This window comes from Ischnura elegans, assembly GCF_921293095.1.
Source record: "Ischnura elegans chromosome 13 unlocalized genomic scaffold, ioIscEleg1.1 SUPER_13_unloc_3, whole genome shotgun sequence".
Lineage (NCBI taxonomy): Eukaryota > Metazoa > Arthropoda > Insecta > Odonata > Coenagrionidae > Ischnura > Ischnura elegans.
In genome coordinates this window covers 3,159,929-3,181,545 of record NW_025791659.1, presented here as the reverse complement: position 1 = coordinate 3,181,545, position 21,617 = coordinate 3,159,929, and the positions used below count along the sequence as shown (strand labels likewise).

The 21,617-nt window shown below is 39.4% G+C and overlaps 1 protein-coding gene across 1 annotated transcript in view; it reads left to right on the top strand.

The window, feature by feature from the left end:
• The window catches only part of LOC124172799, a 175,997-nt gene that overhangs the window by 100,229 nt on the left and 54,151 nt on the right, over positions 1 to 21,617 (top strand). The window contains exons 9-11 of the mRNA XM_046552283.1: positions 831 to 1,019; positions 3,914 to 4,061; positions 19,399 to 19,525. Of these exons, the coding sequence (XP_046408239.1) occupies positions 831 to 1,019; positions 3,914 to 4,061; positions 19,399 to 19,525 (464 nt within the window). The remainder of the gene's footprint in view (positions 1 to 830; positions 1,020 to 3,913; positions 4,062 to 19,398; positions 19,526 to 21,617) is intronic.

The following is a 21,617-nucleotide window of genomic DNA, read 5'->3' as shown; positions in this document are numbered from 1 at the left end:
AATAAAACTAAGATGATTCGGTTCTCATACTCTGATATTCCTAAGGAAAGCTGTATTGTGAGGATAGATGGAAAGTCTATCGAACAGGTCTCTATGTGATAGTTCCTTGGTATGAGTATTTCTTTTAATATGTCCTGGGAGCAGCATATATTAGAGCTGCAGTATAAACTGAACTCACTTGTTTTTTAATGAGACAATTAAGACATACTACTAGTATTCATATCTTCTTTATTATTTCTACTGCATAGATACCTTTTTCTCAACTTATACGCAACCAAACTCTACAAATGAGGTACCAAAATGCACAGAATTTATCAGAGAACATGCGACGGCATATATTACTTCCTAAATATTGCTATTGTTTCCTAAAATTGGTTTTTAAATAATAAAAAAAAACGGTAAATATTCCTGATGTTAACGGTGCACAAACTGATACATTTGTTCATTTGCAACAATATCTCACATTCTTTAAATAACTTTTATCAAAATGCGGCTGATTCCACATTCAAGTCTCCTGTTGATACGTAAGTATGAGTCATCATGTGCGTTGAACAGAGGATAGTGTAATTACTTCCAATGTTGTGTTTAAAGAGGTCCTCAATTTGTACATGAACATTCCAATTAAATTTGTACATAAGACCCTGCCTTTTTTTTCCTACATTTTATAATTAGAAACGCGCCTATCCCTCTGTGGACCTGCACTGAAAAGAGCGGGGGAAGCCCGCTGGGAGCGGGCACAGCACGCTCGTCTTGTTAAAACTCTAGTATGGTAGAAATAAACTCTCTCTTTGTAAATCATTGATGTGTAATTGAATATACCCTTTCCTCAGGCAGCCTGGCCTCCATCAAGTCACTGCCAAAGGACGTGACGGTGGTGCGGTCGAGGGCAGGCGATTCCTCCAAGGCACACCGGCCGGCTGCATTTCCCGACTCGGTGGCCACCCAACTTGGCCCCAGCATCGAGATTCGTCGCGTCCGTGGCAGCCAACGTGCGGTGGCCCGCTCGTCCTCCAAAGATAGTGAGTTGTAATGACTTTGTGTCATATTGTTTATTTATTTTTCGTAATGTGTATGACGAAGGGTCAGATATTCCCAATGTGCGTGGTGCGTTTTTGTCCCAAGGTTGCGACACAATCCTTTGAGCACATTTCTGTCGTCTCGTCTCCTACCCGATGCCCTAAAGTAACCGTTTGTAATGACTGTGTGCCATATTGTGTATTAATTTTTCGTAATGTGTATGACGAAGGTCAGATATTCCCAATGTGTGTGGTGTGTTTTTGTCCCAAGGTTGCGACACAATCCTTTGAGCACATTTCTGTTGTCTCGTCTCCTACCCGATGCCCTAAAGTAACCGTTTGTAATGATTGTGTGCCATATTGTGTATTAATTTTTCGTAATGTGTATGACGAAGGTCAGATATTCCCAATGTGTGTGGTGTGTTTTTGTCCCAAGGTTGCGACACAATCCTTTGAGTGCATTTCTGTCGTCTCGTCCCCTACCCGATGCCCTACAGTAACCGTTTGTAATGACTGTGCGTCATATTGTGTATTTATTTTTCGTAATGCGCATGACGAAGGGTCGGGTATTCCCAATGTGCGTGGTGTGTTTTTGTCCCAAGGTCGCGAGACGATCCTTTGAGCCAGGGAGGAAATTTTATAAGTAGTGTGTTTTAAGTTTCTTAAGCATTTTAGAAGAGTCATATGATCAACATTAGAACCCTGATAACTCGAATCTCTATATCTGGACACTCCGGGAAAAATCGACAAGCCCGACACATTTTTTCCTCATTCGCGTCCGTCCGGCGATTCACGTACATAAACATAGAAAAAGGTAGGTCATGTAATTCATCGCGGATTCGTGAAGTCTGAAAGGACGAATTTGGTCAGAGAGTTCAAAAAAGTGAGACCAGAAGCAGTTGCCGAAACGAAAAGCCAAACCATATATGGATGTACAAAGTTTAGTGTTCCATTGCACCCGAAATGCTTTCATGTATTTCGTAAACAGTCATTATTTGTTATAATTCAATCTGTAGAGATAAAAATATCAATTAAAAACTGGAAAATACGTTAGCTTCTGTAAATATATTTGCTTTGACTCATTTCTTTCAAACCGTAATGCATATCTATTTTATATTGGATTTAGGTTGAATAATACAACAACTCATTGGAAACATAATATCTAGAAATTTTAATTATCAACTATGACGATATCTATCAAATACGTGGCATAAAAAGGAGTAGGATTATATCTGAAAGTAAAAATGGCATATTCCTACGAGACGGCAAATATGGTAATGCGGGTTGCATAACCACATATAGATACCGGATTTGGCCAACGATGCGAAAACGCAACATTGTTTTCCCAATCCGATTTTCACTTAATGTTGACTTCCTGACGAAATATAAGCTGTAATATCTATTAATTGAAATTTCGTCGTTCATATGAACGAATGAAAAGCTTAATAAAGGCAATAGTTACTCTTCGGAAAAATTATTTACCTTGCGTTACAGGTGACTCGAAAATTGACACATTTAGAGTATTTTTTCAATATCAAAATAATTATGAAATGTCATTATAATCTCACTAATAATCAGTTTAAACTTACTTTTAACGAAAAAAGTGAATGCTATATGAATAAAATTCAATTGAAATAATTTTTTTGCATTTCTCAATAATGTTGCGTTTTCGCACCGTTGGCCGTAAATGGGTTTAACTTCTCTGAGATCTGATTCGTGTGGATTTCAATCCTTTGGTGCCCTAAACCCGATTGCGGGAGATGCAGCCACTTGAGTCTCCCTCCTTGATCGACACCTTCAAAAGGGCGGGTTCCTATTTCTTTTTAATTGCCTAATTCGAAAGATTATTACTCCTGTAGTACGTATTTCAAGCTTTAAGATTTTTAAATGACGATATCCTTTTTTCGCGATTAAATGAAAAGTGAAAATTTTCAAGCGCGCGAAAATGCAACGTTTAAGTATGAACGCTGTGAACAGCCCGTGTGACGTCATTCTGGTTCCCACTGCTGCCGCGTGAGGCCACCTTGGCGCGTGGCTATGAGCACCACTGCGATGCAGGCTGCTAGCAGGTAGCAGAGTACCCTACTAGCAGGTAGCGCTTGGGTTAAATAGGGATTATTATTACCCTATCAAACAAAGGAAACTTTCCGACCGTAGGCAGTTTTAATAGGTGATTATTAAGACATGTATGTTTCCCTGAGCTCTGTGCCGCATTCATGCATTGGTAATCTCAGACGATGTAAAACTCCTATCTACTCGTATAGCATCTAGATCCCTGTGATGTCACGTGGAGTGGCATTGCATGGGCAACAATCTGGCCTTTTTCAAATGAGGTTAAAATTGACCGTTAACATTCGTCTAAACTGGGGTTTCTAAAACCAAATAATTTGTTTATTATGAATCCACTAATGTCGGGTAACGAATCGCAATCAATACCTTTCATTTTCTTTGAAAGAAAAGACTATAAAAATTTACTATTGTGTTGAAGAATTTGAAAATGATAAGTGCATTAACAATTGCTGTAATGCAAAAATTTAATTTGGCAATTCTAACAATGTTGTGGTATGTAAATACAGTAAAACTCCTTATTTACACTTTTCTAGGGACCCAAGAAAATAAGTGAATATTGCAGGAAAATGCAAATAGTGGGAAATAGAGAGTTTTCACTTTTACTAACATACTGGCTTTGGTAATTTTAATTTTGTAATTGTTCACTGAGCATTCTTCCATAACATTGTTCCCTTCCGAAGCAGTGTTTTTGCTGGCAGCAAAAATTAAAAAAATAACCCTGTTTCGTCTGCATTGATTGGAAGATGAACTGGGATGTGAACTCCAGGTACAGAAGTGTGTTGAAGTTGCAGGTGAAGGTTAAGGATATTTTTTTGCCTGTTCTGTAGGTGTGGCCGAGGTGAGTGTCACGGATCTGAAGGCGGTAGTCGAGAAGGAGGAAGTGGAGGAGGCTGAACTGCTGGCCCGAATACCAGCCCTCTCGAAGATTCTGTCAATGGGCTCGTCAATGAAGCCGGCAACGTCAAGTGAACAAAGGTCAGTAAATAAAGAAAAAAATAAAGCTTCATCAACCCTTTAGGTCTGCGTAAAGGGATAAGGCAAGTCAAGTTTGTGATTATAATTATAAGGCTGAGTAAAATATAACAGTGGTACAGCAAGGGGGGATTTTGGGGGATAAACCCCCTCCCCCCTGAGCTTACAGAAATTTTTAAGTTAAATCTATTTCACTTAAAAATTTCACCAATCATTGTATGCAAACAACATGGTCTGAGGCAATAAAATAATCGTTTCACCTCAGAAAACTGCCATTGAAGTTCTTATATACCTTCCAAAAATTATGTTCTCGCCATCATACGCACATATTAAGACAAAAAAATCAAACAAACTAATAACTTACTCCAATTCCCTCATAGACATCTTGTTTTAGAAAAAATAACTCTCTCATACACATTCATTAACTTACATTTTTACACACGTACTTGTGGTCTGACAGTGAAATTATAAAATAATTATTTCACCTCTAAAAACAGTTATTAGAGTTCTTAACACGTTGTGTACCGGGGTATTTAAATTCCTAGAAACGCCAAGATTGGAAATATGTGCCTATTAGAGCGTAATGCCTTTGGTTTAAACATGGTTAAAAAGCTAATGTTTAGAAAATAACTTTATCCAATCAAACGTTATGATTCATCAATTCATTATGAATAACGAACAACAACTGAAAACGTACTAACGAATACATATTGTACGCTTTAAAATTGTTTAGGTTGACGCGCCTAAATGACGAGAATCTTCGTCATCCGTCTGGAACGTTCGGGAAAAAAATAACGAGAATTCTCGCCATCCGTACGCAACGTGTTAATGTACCTACATGTATTAAACTCTAACCATGTAATCCCAATGCTGTAGTTGGGCTGGTATGACGTATCCCCTATAAAATCCAAACTTGTTATAAACGTACCGGTTAAACTAACTTTTTAAATCTGTAAAATATAGCCCTTATGTAAATTGCCCGATGGATTTCAGAAATAAAAATCAGAAATGATTATTTACTTGTTTAGAGTTACTTAATTGCACAACCTGGAAGTAATGTAAGTGTTGGAGTACAATAGGGTAGTTTCCTTCATCAAAGAAAACGAAAGGCATTGATTGCAATTCCTAACCCACCATTAGTGTATTCATAAAACACAAATTATTTGGTTTTAGAAATCCCAGTTTAGAAGAATGCCAAAGGTCAATTTTAACCTCATGTGAAAAAGGCCAGATTGGCGACCATCCGATGCCACTCCACGCAACGTCACAGGGACCTAGTTTCTATACGAGTAGTCAGGAGTTTAACATCGACCAAGATTACCAATGCATGCATGAGGCACAGAGCTCAGGGAAACATGTCTTAATAATCACCTATTAACATGGCCTAAGGTTAGAAAGTTTTCTTCGTTTGATAAGGTATTAATAATCCTTATTTAAGCCAAGCACTACCACCTAGTGGGGTATTCTGCTAGCTGCTAGCATCCTGCATCGTATCAGCGCTCAAAGCTTCGCCCCATTTACGCTTTAAAATTGTTTAGGTTGACGCACCTAAATGATGAGAATCTTCGTCATCTGTCTGGAACGTTCGGGGAAAAAAATGACGAGAATTCTTGCCAACTGTACGCAACATGTTAATTGGACTAATATTGCTTATAGAATAGTGTGAGGATTAATAAAATATCCCTCAGAAGCCTGTAAAATTCACCAATTTGAACCATTTATCTAAATTTTTTTTTTGAAGATTATGTCAATGGGCACATCAATGAAGCCGGCAATGTTAAGTCATCAAAGGTTGGTAAATATAAAAAATCAAAGGTTTAACGACTGAGTAAAGGCTTGAGGCAACCCCTATGAAAAAATTGTATAACCTGTATAAAATTTGTATACATTCTTATTTATTAATCTCGCACCTACTGCTTATCCTGGTGGGTATACCACAACCCCACACACACCGGTATCAGTTGCACCTAAATCCCCCCCCCCCTCCCCCCCCCGGCCTTAATTCCTAGCTCCACCCCAGGATAGGAAGTCTATCAAACAGGTCTCTATGTGTAAGTTCCTTGATACAAGTATATATTTTTTATACGTACAGCGAGTCCTCGTTCTACGTCACCCCGTTTAATGTTATTTCACGATAACGTCACGAAAATTTTGAGACCGTCATTCGTTTATCGCACCTTCGCTTCGCGATAACGTCAAGGCTTTTAAATTTTGCGCGAGAAAAAAACGCGAGTGGCGGGCGTTGAAGGTTGTTCGCTTTGTGGGCGGTAATACAGTGAGTCTAAACGAAGTGTAAAACGGTGTTGTTTATTGTTAATTGCGATTAAGGTTTTAGCAAATTTTCTGCAAAATGAATTCTTAGGTAGGTGCGCAAGGTTTTACTTGACATAATGGTTTTCAGGAACCTAAAAAGTGATTTCATGGAATTTTTCCGTGTAGAACGCCATGTAGAGTTTTTGTCGCCACTTTTTTCGTCGTGTTCACTATAATTTTGGTTCCTGTAACTGCGACGATGTTTCAGCGATGATGATGCCCAGGCGACGCTTGCTCGGGCGACCACCATAGTGAAGCCGAAAAGCAAATGCGGGAAGATACAAAAATGGAGAAGGATTTACGTTAGTGCTGCTATTGTCGTCGATGAAGACAGGAACTCGTATTTATGCCATAGCTTGGAATTCCCATCGTAAACAATGCCCCAGATATGATACGCTAAAATTTTTTCGCGTAGGAATTATGAGGCCTAGGAGCTGATATTCACTTTTTACATTGTTTCTTATGGGATAATATGTTTCGATTAACGTCATTTCGTTTATTGTCACATTTTTCAGGAACGGTAAGTGACGTTAAGCGAGGACTCACTGTACTGGGAACAGCATATGTTAGAGCTACAGTATAAACTTATCTTGTTTTTTAATGAGAAAGTTAAGATACACTACTAGTATTGATTTCTTGTTAAAACTCTACTATGGTGAATTCTATTCTAAGGTATATTACAGTATAATTTTTTTGGGGTCTTCCCATGTATTAAATGTTATAGTTAAAATAAAATAAAATATAAATCATAATAATGGCTTCTCAGCATTACTGTTCACCAACTAAGCCTATTTTTTATTCCCTTAAATCCTACCTCTTCCCTGTCTTTATATATTTTCAATATTGACCTATGTAAGAACCAATATAAATAAATGCTCATATAATCTCTGCATTCTCTTCGGGTTTTCACCGCGTGTGTTGGGTTTTGGCGACAACAGTTTTGCTGACATTGCAGTCAGCGTCTTCAGGTCGAAGGTGAGGTAACTCGGAAAATTTTACGCCTCATATAGGCCTCTTCATACCGCTGGTGCTCTCACATTGGTCGGTGGTTGTCCATCTCTTATTGTTGGTCTCCCATTGGTTGGTGGTCGGAGAATCCTCTACCATGCGATATGCAGGCGGTATCCTTGATTCCTGTTAAAATTTGCCGTCGTTTTCGCTACCTCAACAGCTTCTCTGATAAGGCGAGGGAAGTATTTACTTTCTTTTGCTATTATTTTGGCATCTTCAAAGAGTATGTTGTGTCCGGTTCACTCCAAGCATGCTCAGATATGGCTGAGAGTTGGTGCTGTTTGTTTTTAGTAGCCCTTCGATGTTCCTGCAATCGGATTTTCATCGATCCGCAAGTCTCGCCGATGTAATATTTTCTGCACAAGCAAGGTGATCACTTTCGAACGTTATTATAATTGTGGACTGTATACTGTTTAAATCAAAGTCGAGCCGGGCCGGTGGCATACCACTCACCGCTGCTGTTGTTCCCGCCGGGGGCGCGACATGGCTCCTTCTCCTGGGGTTGCTCATACGCTTGCGAAGTTCACTGGACGACTGCCTATTCACTCCCCTTCTCGGAGTGACAAAACAAAACCAAAACGAAAACCCGACAATTCGTGGTGTCGCCAACAGGTGGCGAGGCTCGACTTAGTCTGGGAAATTCACAGCCAAACACAAGGCACTCGATATATTCCCTCGTAAGGGTCCATCGGGATTTTGTCCTTCGCTCCGGATAGTTTGAAATTTTTGTCGCGCAATCGAAACGTGTTATGACGTTGTGCTTTCTGAGCACTCAGGCAATCTTTTCTGATGTACCCGCCACGAAGGGAATGGGGTGGTTTCCTGTTATTTTTTTATTGCCTATATCGGAAGATTATTACTCCTGGAGTACGTATTTCACGCTTTTAGATTTTTAAATGACGATATCTATTTTTCGCGATTAAATGAAAAGTGAAAATTTTCAAGCGCGCGAAAACGTGACGGGTAAGGAAATCTCTCCGTGTGACCGTATTTCTGGTTCCCCCTCCCGTCTTGTGAGGTGACCTTGATCGAGGCTCTGAGCGCTGAAACGACGCAGGCTGCTAGAGGGTAGCTGAGTGCCTTGCTGGCTGGTAGCGCTTGGCTTAAAAAAGGTTTATTAATACCCTGTTAAACGAAGAAAACTTTCCGACCTTAGCCAGTTTTAATAGGTGATTATTAAGACATGTTTCCCTGAGCTCTGCGCCTCATGCATGCATTGGTAGCCTCAGACGATGTATAACTCCTATCTTCTCGGATAGAAACTAGGTCCCTGTGACGTCACGTGGAGTGGCATCGCATGGGCGCCAATCTGGCCCTTTTCAAATGAGGATAAAAATGGACCATTGCCATTCGTCTAAACCGGTATTTCTAAAACGAAATAATTTGTATATTATGAACACAGTAATGGTGGGTAACAAATCGCAATCAATGCCTTTCGGTTTCTTTGATGAAGGGAACTACCCTATTGTGGAGAATGCTTCTAGCTCCGGCCGGCTCTCTTCCTCAAAGGTCCTTTTCAGGGCTGCGTCTTTGTTCTCCTGCTCCACAAATCTTCTATTCACCATGCTTCTGCTGTAGTCGCTCCTTCCCAGCGCTTCAATGAGATGCTTCCTCTCTGCAGATAGTGACTCAGTGTCTGAGATGGCATAGGCGCGATGTATTAGTGTTCCCACCAAGGACAGGGTTCCAACTCAACCGTGAAAACCTTAAAACCGTGAATAAGCCGTGAATTTCGTCATAAAACCTAAAAAAAATCTCTCAATCCTGACTTTAATACGATCGTAGATCTACGATTGATAGATTAAAAGAAAGAACCATGGAACCATGTTTTTTGTATTAAATTTTTTTAAATGGTATGAAACTTACGGGTTTAGAGAATTTTCCATATCTCTTACAATTAGAACATTTTTCAATATACATTTGGAATCATTTTATCCACTACTTTGTGCCTGCAAATTTTCATAAGAATTAGGTGAGAAATTAGACTGAAACAATTTATTTTCCTCTGAAGGTACAAGTGCCCTAGGAGACCCTATTCTGTGATAAATTCAGTGCAGTTTTACTCAAACTTCAAATGGTCACAAAAAAACCTGGTAGAAATAGCCAAGTAAATTTTACATAGTTTCATTCTTTCATGGAAGGATAAATATTGCAAAGTTTATTCCAAATCCGTATCGGTCGGTGTCATTCCTGGATGAACTGACCTGGAATGACCCAGTGTGTACATTCATGCATTTGGAGAGAGTGATTTGTATACGAGGTTCACACAATTTCTGAAATTTCACTAATTATTTTGATATGCTGGATAGCTCGTGAAGGTTGCCAAATTTGTTTGTTGTACTTTTTCTTATCCCAATTTTTGAAAAAATTTTTTAAAAATAATTATTTTTTTTTAATAATTTTTAAAATTTAAGTTATTTTAAAAATAATTTTAAAAATAATTTTTGAAAAATAATATTTAAAGAAATTATTTATGTAAGCGATCAAACAAAAATTGTAATTAAAGAACCGACAGAGTTATAAGCAAAATATAAAGTAATTGAATTTTATAAAAATTGATGTAATAGTGTTTCCACTCAACCGTGAATGAGCCGTGAATTTTGCATGGCGTCCAAAAAAAGCTGTCCTAAAGCCTTAAAAAATCTGTCAATCTTGATTTTACGATTTTAGCACTACGATTGACAGATTAAAAGAAAGATGGATATTATGATTATTTTTTAAGGCCATTCACATGTAGACACATAAGGATGAAGAGGCAGGACCAAACAAATACTGTGTTGGTTTACTGGAACGGAAGAATTCATAGTATTCAACCTCTCATAGTAGTGAAACTCAAATGGAAACCCATTACAAGCACTCAGCTCATAGGAAGCCTTTGAAATGGATGAAGGTACTTTGCTAGGGTTTCTTCGGCTGAGGCATGTGCACTCACACAACGCAAAGGAAACTGCGAGAGTGGAAGGGACCTTGCAAAAGTTCCTTTTGCTGAGAAAGGCACATTCACTCTACATAAAGGAAACATGTTTCCTTCACGTTTACATTATCTGTATTGTTGTCTTTTTTTAGACTCAATAACTAAATGAATAAGTTGAATTCGGTTCTTTATTGTACTTCCCTTGCTTATAAAAATGTTATATGAGGTTCTGGCTACTTCCTTTGTTAAGGTCAAGCAGGAAGATTGATTGAAGAAAAAGAGAGCAATCTTGAGATTCAGCTACGCTGTAGCAAAGACATTAGGCTAGAAAGGAGAATTGATATAATCCACCAAATGATTTTGATTATTTGGCCATTCACATGTAGACACAGCCACGGATTTATCTGGACGCACATATTTGAAGCACAATTATCGGTCCGTGTGCCATGACGACACATTGACCTTAAGCCTGTATCAGACTGGTAACCAAAGTGTTCATTAACGCTTGCGAAAATTCAGACACTTTTTAACTTCCCTGGCACCCTGGTCCCTCCATTTTCCCGGTCACAAACTTAAGCAGGAGCTGAATTTTGCGAACGATATGTGACGTCAGGAGAGATAGCACTTTGATTGCTGCGTTTGCATTCACTGTGTCTGTAGCGTTTGTTAAATTATTAGTTAACGTGCAGCCGATGATTGTCACGCGTTCAATATCTCTGCCTAAAATAGTTTGTCCTAAAACCATGAATTTGACGACATCGAGACCGTGTAAACCTGGAAAAATCCGCGAATTTTATATTTTAGTTTGAGTGGGAACCATGCAATAGATAGGAAAACACGCATTTTGAATCTCACGACCACGATGTCAACCGTGAGCCCCAGACGGGGTCGAGGTGTTTGTGTTCGTTGTTCCCAAGTGACGCACATTTGCAATAAAAAAACGTCGATTACACTATCGTATACTAACCAGGAATGATGAAAAATCGACCCTGTTGGAGAATGGCCACGGCGAACAACGTCTTTTATGCTGTCAGAAGTCACCTTTTCCCTATACGACCAAAAAAACGGAGACCTCTGAGCGGAAAAGAGCTCGTGTGCACATGTCAATGCATCCACGTGATCATCTCATGTCTCCTTTCACAAACGACATCCTGTTATAAGTCGCAAAGGTCCTATTTCTATATATTGGTCACAGGTGGCGGTGCTATGTAGTTTAAAGTACCGGGTCCCCATTTGAGGACCAAGGCAGTTAATGGGTTAAAATTGTGGATGATGATGAGTAAACGGTATTGAACAAATTCTTCCATTTCGTAAATTTAGCACATTCATTGTTGCGTTTGCATTCACGGTGTCTGTTGCGTTTGTTAAATTTTTAGTTAACGTGCGGCCGACGATTGTTACGTGATCACTATTTCTGTCTAAAATGTTTTATCTACAAACCGTGAATTTGAGGACATTTGGACCGTGAAAACCTGGAAAAAACAGTGAATTTTATAATTTTGATTGAGTGGGAACCCTGGAGGAGATTTTTTGTGTTGGGTGGTGATGCAAAGAAGCATTCAGGTAGTGGTCAGTATGCAGTGGCGCCGACTCCATGGGGCTCGAGGGGGCCCGAGCCCCCTCAAAGATTCGTTTGGGGGGGCGGAGCCCCCTCAATGTTTCAAGAAAATAATTAAGTTATATTATGCTTTGTGAAATCACAAAAATATATTGGTAATTTTTATTTCCCATGTTTGACAAAAGTTACCTTTTACAATATATTCAACAATGTGTTAAAACAAATAATTATAAGGTTAAGCAGGTTAACTGAATCAGGTGGTGTGAATCATGATAGTGTTTCGGTGCTACGACACACTTTGAAATTAACCTCTTCCCGGGGCAAGACCTCGGATATGGGCCCCCCCAATATTTTTTATAAGTCGGCGCCCCTGTCAGTATGTGTCTTTTTTCTGTGAACAGCATGTCGTAGGAGCCCATTTCTTCTTCTTTCTACCAAAATCTTCGAACCTACAAATACTTATACAGTAAAACCTCTATGTAGTGAACCTCTTTACATTGTAAACCTCCATACATCATACAACTCCTATGGTCCCGTCTGATTTACATACAAATTTATAGGCAAACCTCTTTGTAGTGAACCTCTTTATATCATAAAACCTCCACTTATCATACCAAGGAGATACCCCCGAGACAGCCTAACTACCTCTGCAAATCGTACCGAGACAACAAGAGACCATTAATGCAGCCGCGAATACGTACATGGAATGACATTTTCAGCTATAAATGTTTAACTCTTTTTTTTCTTGCATACCTTTAATATGCTGTAATTTTCACGTTAATCATTAGTTGTGGCCATTTTGTTCAATATGAGAGCATACCTAACAGTAAATAAAAAATAGGTATCCAACTGTCCTAATCATTTTCAGTGACTGTTGAATTGAGAGAGATAACATTGTTTTCTCTCGAATCACGGTAAAAATCATGCGATAGCGCTCGCTATCTGTAATTATTAAATAATAAAGATACGTTCCCTAATGCATGAATGTTTGTTTAAACACATAAATATAATGGTTTGAAAGACAGTAGTGCCTTTCATTTCCGAAGGATATGAAAAAATGGTGCCTATCACTAAAACCTCTCTATAGTGAACCTCCATACATCAAATTGCCCAAATTTTGGTCCCCTCCATTACGATACAAAGAGGTTTTACTGTATAACTTGAAATACCATTCTCACTCAACCAGATGTCGCAACAAAATACACCAATCAACCGTTAGAACACAAAAGATGAAACTGGGACCACAGGAAATGGGTATTCACTTACCGTATAAGTGCATACCCATTTGTATTCTTAAGCTAAGTGGTCCTTAATGGTCCCACGATTATCATTAAATACTCACTGCATGAAGTAATTCAGCTGCAGAAAAATAGAGTTTACAAAAAAATCTTGCTTGTACCATTTTTCATTGTCAGCATCCACAGGGAAAGGTCATGCGAATACAGACTCATGGTTCAGTTTAAAGTAATCGTTAATGTATGAGCAAGGATCCTGATGAAAAAAATCGTGAGTCCGACATTCCTTTTAGTAAAGAAAATACTCATTCATGGTCACGGGATAAAATGGCTCTTTTTCTCTTATCACTTTTTGGCCTTGAATACGCTGCAGACCATTTCGGCTTTGGGAGCCAAATTCAAATCCTTGCAACTGTTCCGAGTCGGTTTCAAAGGGCCAACTTTATGCGACCGGTTCTAGATACTGGTTCGACAGAACCGCCAGTACCTAGAACCAGATACCGGAACAGACCCATCTCCACTTAATATATTACCGTATTAGCGTGCGTAAGACGCGCACACGTGTAAGAGGCGCACCCCTATTTTGAGCATCGGAGTTATGAAGAAAAAAATTTTGCGGCATTTTTTTTATACTATCGCGCGTTGTTGCAGACGTACGCCTGGAATTTCGACAGTTATCGAACTTTCCTCTTTTAATATTAATTGAAAGAGGAAATTTTCAAAAGAACTGCGGTGGTAATAGCGACAAAAGAGGGAGTAGAAAGAGTTCCGATCCTCTCTTCGCAAAAGCCGTTGCTCTACGATGCTTGTCCTATTCACGAACAATTTTGTTTAAATGCTCTCGCAGGAGTATTGCAATAGAATTGCAGCCGTGGAAAATTTTAAGGAAAACACGACAGGCACGTAGCATGAACCTTCCCAAGAGCTTGGACAACAATCGGGGCAATCTCAGCGCCGTAGGATAATAACCACGTCGTAGATTTAACGGAGCCACACTCGGCCGTCCATCAGCCAATGCCTCTGCCGTTTTTTTTCCTTTCCGAGACCCCACATGAAAATAGGAAAACATCAAGTTACAGGGGAACAATGGAAACGTGTTTCATCCCTACCCCGTCTCACCAACTGACCTTGATCGATCTCCCAATTTCTGGAGGCCAAATGCTAGGTGAGTCATCTACTGAGCCTGAAGATATCTCGATAGCTTTCAATGATTGTATGACACGCACGAGGTTCAAAAAAGAAAAGAGATCTAACGCGATGCATATCTGACAGAATTTAAGTTTATTAAGCTCTAATTGTTTGACACAAAGATTTATAGTTACAACAAGGCTACTAATATTCAAAATAGTCCAAACAGGACAATTTCGGAAGAAACAAGTGTAGCATAAGCGCATTCAAACAAGACGAGACGGGCTGGAATCTTCAGGCAACGCAAACTGCGTATATCACATTGCTGCGTCTTCGCCCCTTCGCTTTGAAGGCAACGACGTCACATGCAAGATCGGACATGTTCGTCCCTTGCTCCTTCGCTCGTAGCCTCGTTGCTTCGAAGACGGACGGATTGCGCTCCTTCCCCTCGACTTCTCCTTCCGCGCTCTTCACTTATAAGCATTTCTGATTTCTTCTATCCACAATTTAGTCCAGCAATGAACACACTCGTTCGAATTTTTTAAAGCGCAGGTTTTGACACCAATATAATTTTCAGTTGCAATAATCTTCATATTATCGCCTGAAGATGATTTTTAAAAAACAGGTCCTCAGCATAATGGGAATTACTCGGCAAGGTAGATATTGACTATTAACCAGGTATGTCCTTCAAAACTACGCGTTTCTCTGCGTTTGATAAGCAATTACTATATGCAGTATAAATGCCGCGGGATACCCACTCGTGGCAGTAAATTTAGTGCGCCCTCCGGAGCAAAAAACACCGCGCGATCTTTTCCATGTTCACCTCTGGGGTACGGACGCGACGGCGCTATGCTTACAAAAAAGCAAACAGGAGCATTTTAAAAATACGTCACTAAGGGAGAAACTCCCCTGCCTGCCGCTTGTTTTGGACGTAGGGTTTCAGATGACTGACTCACGCTGAAAACCAAGGCCACTCAGTTCCCCTTGGACTTGCGACTGGTAAAGGGGAGGGGGGGAATATAAGAAGTTTGTGTAAGAGGCGCAATCTCATTTTCGGCTGCAATTTCTGGGAAAAAAGGTGTGCCTCTTACACGTGCTTATATGGTATATAATGAATTAACAATTGTAATTGTAAATTGTTTAAGTATTTATTCATTCAACGTTAAGTTAAAAAAAGTATTGTATAAAAAAATGTACTATAGGGTAGTTTCCTTCATCAAAGAAAACGAAAGGCATTGATTGCGATTTGTTACCCACCATTAGTGTATTAGTAATATTCAAGTTATTTGGTCTTAGAAATCCCAGTTCAGACGAATGGCAAGGGTCAATTTTATCCTCCTTTGAAAAAGGCCAGATATGCGCCCATGCAATGCTACTCCACGTGACGTCACAGGGACCTAGTTTCTATGCGAGTAGATAGGAGTTTTACATCGTCTAAGGTTACCAATGCATGCATGAGGCACAGAGCTCAGGGAAACATGTCTTAATAATCACCTATTAAAATTGCCCATGGTGGGGAAGTTTCCTTCGTTTGATAAGGTATTAATAATCCTTATTTAAGCCATGCGCTACCTGCTACCAGGGTACTCTGCTACCTGCTAGCATCCTGCGTCGTATCAGCGCTCAGAGCCTCGCCCCAAGGTCACCTCACTTGTGGCAGCAGGAACCAGAACGATGTCACGTGGGATTTTTACCGGCATTCATACTTACCCGTAGCGTTATCGCGCGCTTGAAAATTTTCACTTTTCATTTAATGGTGGAAAATAGGTATCATCATTTAAAAATCTAATAGCTTGAAATACGTACTCCAGGAGTAACAATCTTTCGATTTAGGCAATAAAAAAATAATAGGAAACCACCCTATTCACAAAACAAAGTCCATTCCTCAAATCGAGGTGATGACCGTCAGAAGCAGATCCAGGAATTTATTTCTGGGGGGACACAAGCTAGGCCATATCCAGGATTTTTTTCTGGGGGGGCACAAGGATACCACGTAATACTAAACGAACACAATGATAACGGGACCGTAATAAAAATCTTGCAGATTTTTTAAGAATCTGGGGGAGCACATTCCCCTCCCCTAAATCCGACTATGAATCCATGAACCAAAATTTCTATTTTCTGTTCATGCATTCGCACAAGTTGGGTGAATACAGGGTGCATTTTCATGTTTATAAATTCAGACATTAACTCGTAAGTCGATTCCTATCGATTCCTAGTCGAAATTAAACTAGAAGATTTGTTTTTACCAATTTATTGACTGAGCTTCTTAACAATATTAAAACATTTTAATTGTAAAAACATGTTAAAATATTAAAATAATTTAAAAAAATAATTAGGGGTAAGCTCAGCTCGAGTTGAGTTGTCAACATACACATAACTACCGTGTGTGTAAACAAATCTCCAAGCAATTGTTGACTAACGGTAATGTCCGTGTTCCTGTCGACTAATGAAGTGGTTTGATCTCATTTCCTCGGAATGATTGCAAATTAGTTTCAGCGGAAGGTGAGCTCAACAACAAAGTGTTCCCGAATATGATTGATCACCACAAAAATCACAAATGGTTGATTGAGCGAGCAATTTTGACGACCTAGAACGAAGATGTGGATGACTCAAACGAGGTATATACGGATCAAATACTCTGATAATAATAATATTTACTCTGTATGAATTCAAATCTTTTAACACTTTGAGTGCCGGCTGCTAATTTGAAAGCCCTACTGAGAAATCCAGCCATTTTTACTAAATTCATACATTTTTTAAAACATTAGCATCAAAAATATATTTATATCGATGTGTATTTCAGTAAAAATGGAATTTTCTCTACTTTATGAATGAGTTGAATAACATTTGTTGCTAATTTTTAAATATATAATTTAACAATGAAAACCTACTGTTTTTGAAAAATAAAAAAGTTGCAACAGATGATGTACCACGATAACATGCATAATATTTTTTTATTACGATGAACTTGAACTATTTAAAACATGGAAATCATATAAAAAGCATTATTCCAAATTAAGCATTATAAATCCTGGATGACAAAAAGGGTCACTGCACCCTCTACGAACGGCTCTTTCCGCAAAAGAATTTTCACACAAAGTGGCCTAAGATAAGGATGCTGGTAGCTACAGAGGACTTTTTGTCTTCAAGACATAAATTGAACTCTTTTTCCATGGAGCAGTTGATTTTGGAAAAAAAAAAATTAATCACTAAGCAGTAAACTGGAAAAGTACCACGGGCGAAATATTACGGCTTCACGCATACAAAGCCAATTTAATAGAAAGACGTAATATTACATCGATGGCAATCTTCAGATGGATTAACCGGACGTAATACAGTGGAACTTGTTTAGTACGTTTCTGAAGGGACCACAAATAATGAACGTACTAACCAGGAAAACAAGATAACGAGGAAAGTAAATAATAGCAGTCGGGGTAATTGCAATCTGTGGAAAAGTCGTCAGAATTACAATTACTATCGGTAGTTCTCGTAGGATCGCCTTCCTGAACTCTTTTCACCTTTAAAATGGGCGCTACATTGAAAAACAATACCATGTGAATAAAAATCACAATGTTTCATAGATTTCCCGAAGACAATTACATGAAAACGGCGTCTATCTCCCGTGATTTATCCTATATATATATTTATAGAATGAGGACAAGTAAAGCTAAGCCCTTTTTGGTCACAGCATACTCGGAGAATATAACAACAACCCTCAGTATGTCAACGGGTTGTTTTTAAACATCACATAAATTGAACAAAATTATATTAACCTTAAATTACGGCAACAGCCGTACAAATTGGCTTCTGGAATAAAGCCATATCGATTGTTATAGCGATCGATATATCGAATAATAACACGCAAGATTTTTAGATTATGACGTAATTACAAGAAGGTTTTATATTATACAGTTGAAATTTACTTTAAAAATTTGTTTAATGTCGTCTTCTTTCGTGCCGAGATCAAGTATTTTTAAGCTAACCTTCGCGTGGAGATCCAGAGCATCGTCTGATCCCGCGGCAGTAGTCAAATACGCACGTACTCCGTAGCATTGACGTTGTGTAGTACTGCTTTAGATAAAGTGGGAATTGGATAAGACTCATTTTTTCATCATGATAACTCGTGCAATAGCAACAATTGCCCACTCGCGAAATTTGTGCGCAGTGGGTACTCCAGAGGCAATAGAAGGTGAGGAGCTCGGGGTGGGGAAAATCGGGGCTTCTCATTGGCTGCAGTTAGTTAGTCAGACATTCCCGACATTCCTGATAAATGGCCGCATTTTATTATTCATCACTTCACAAGAATTGAGGAATGCATTTGGATAAATCACGGTCGAAGAAAGAGATGTGGAATGAATGCAAGAATATCAATGGCTAATAATAATAAATTAAATCATGAATTCGGAGGTTTACGACCCTTAAGAAGATACTGAAGAACGAATTGCGGGTTGCGTCACGGCTAGCAATTGAGCGTACTAACCAGGAAAGCGCTATTTTTTCAAACGTACTAACCAAATACTTTTGCCTGTATTTTGTTCCGATGGTACCGGGACCGAGAGAAATCGTCGTACTAAGGAGGAAAACGTACTAAGGAGGAACGTAACAACCAAGTTCCACTGTAATTTCTATGTTATGAATACACTAATGGTGGGTAACGAATCGCAATCAATGCCTCTCGTTTTCTTTGGTGAAAGAAACTACCCTATTCTTAACTATCAATATTATGTATGATTTGAAAATTAGTTGGCAGAATGAAAACTTTGAATTGTAGTGGTGAATTTTCTTGTGGTAAATGTAGTAGCCACCATTGTTTTCAGGAATACATAATTGAGTAAAATAACATTTTAGATATAGTTCTAAAGATAAGAAATTAATTCTAGTGATAATTTTTCATATTTAGAGTGTGCTTTATTTACATTTTTTCAAATAGTTGAGTGATTAAGTATAATTTTTGTAGTAGTTGAAAAAGTAATGTAGAAAATATGTGTTAGAAAAAATATTGCTAAAAAAAGATATTAAAGCATTTTACTCTGATTAAATGTGAAGTGTATTAATGACACAAAATTTTCTGATCTGCACAGCCTCAGATTGCAAGACATGACACGCATTAATAGATAAAATAACTCATTGGTCAGGAAGGCCCATGATAATAAATGAATTGAATTGATTACTCTGCAGTGAGATGGAGGGCGCGAGTGTTGGTGGTGGCGGCGCTGATGGTCTTGTGGCCGAGGTGAAGGTAGAGCCAGGCGAGAGTGACGTGGAACCTGTGTTTGGCGGGACGGATGAAGACGACGAACCAGAGGTGAGTAGGCGGATCTAGAAGTAGACGTAGGTTTCGATGCTATACACCAGTGGTTCCCAAAGTGGGCACTACTGCCCCCTGGGGGGCATTGCTGTAGTCTATGGGGGCGAAAAGTGCAGAGGGGGCGGCAGGGGGGCGCCGGAGGGTCGTATCCAGGATTTTGTTCCGGGGGTCATGAGGATACCTCGTAATACAAAATGAACGCAATGATATTGGGACCGTATAAAAAATCTTGCATACTTTCAAGAGCCTGGGGGGAGGTCACGTGCCCCCATGGCCCCCTAGATCCGCCTATGTGCATTCATATCTTTCCTTGAACAGTATAGCTTTCGATCTTATCTTTCTTTTGCCGAGATTCGCCATATTCATTACCGTATAATTGGTCATTTTGGTTATATACGCAGATTTGGTGTATTATACCACTGCCAAGGAGTACCACCAATTACCACCACGGTGATAACTTACGGGAATCACCCGCAATGCACAATCGTGCGGAAGATCCACAGAGAAAAAAAAATCCACAGTAATAAGAAAATATCCACAGGGAAGAATGACGCCTCGGTAGCTTAACTGGGTAAGGCACTCGACCGGAAATCGGGGTATCCGGGTTCGAATCCCGGTCAAGGCGAATGATTTTTTCTCTGTGGATCTTTCGCACGATTGTGCATTGTGGGTGACTTCCGTAAAAGTTATCACTGCGGCTAGTCCCGGTATACTTTAAACTAGTCTAGAGCGAACACCCCTTGTGTTCTATGTCCGGGCCTGCTCTCCGGCTGTGGCGCTGTGCACACGATTTGGACTGCTTGTGGCATCATATGCTCAGCAGTCCAGCAACACCTTGTCCGGTAGTGTCCGAAAATATCCACAGGGAAGAATGACGCCTCGGTAGCTTAACTGGGTAAAGCACTTGACCGGAAATCGGGGGATCCGGGTTCGAATCCCGGTCAAGGCGAATGATTTTTTCTCTCTGTGGATCTTTCGCACGAGTTGCCTCCAGTGGTGAAAATGAGAGTAGGACCTTGGTCTTTAAGAAGAAACTACTGAAGTTTCTGGAAAAAATCTATTTTATTCAGTTAATGATCTTCTGCATTTGTAAATTACAATTTATAGATTCCAATTTAATTTTTATTGATTATGTATTTAAATTGACGTGCCCTATATTTGTATTTTGTGCACAACCTACAGATCTCTGGACAAATAAAAAATATTATTATTATATATAGACACTCATAGACACTAATAGTGTATAGTAGACACTCATAGTGTATGGTGTCAAAACCTGGATCGTGCCATTGAGGAAATAGGGTGGTTTCCTTCATCAAAGAAAACGAAAGGCATTGATTGCGATTCGTTACCCACCATTAGTGTATTCATAATATACATATTATTTTGTTTTAGAAATACCGGGTTAGACGAATGGCAATGGTCCATTTTTATCCTCATTTGAAAAGGGCCAGATTGGCGCCCATGCGATGCCACTCCACGTGACGTCACAGGGACCTAGTTTCTATACGAGAAGATAGGAGTTATACATCGTCTGAGGTTACCATTGCATGCATGAGGCGCAGAGCTCAGGGAAACATGTCTTAACAATCACTTATTAAAACTGGCTAAGGTCGGAAAGTTTTCTCGTTTGATAAGTTATTAATAATCCTTATTTAAGTCAAGCGCTACCAGCCAGCAGGGTACTAGGCTACCCGCTAGCAGCCTGCGTCGTATCAGCGCTAAGCCTCGCCTCAAGGTCACCTCGCAGGATGGGAGGGGGAACCAGAAACACGTCACGCGGAGAGACTTCCCGACATTCATACTTAAGCGTCGCGTTTCCGCGCGCTTGAAAATTTTCACTTTTCATTTAATTGCGAAAAATAGATATCGTCATTTAAAAATCTAAAAGCGTGAAATACGTACTCCAGGAGTAATAATCTTTCGATTTAGGCAATAAAAAAATAATAGGAAACCACCCTATTGTGTAACATACAATAGTAGTGCATTTATTTCCCGTGATAGAGTAAATGTGCACTCCTGTAATCCTTGTGACTCCATTGGATGCTTCCTGCTACGGCAGTTTATTTTTTAAACGACTTACCATAAC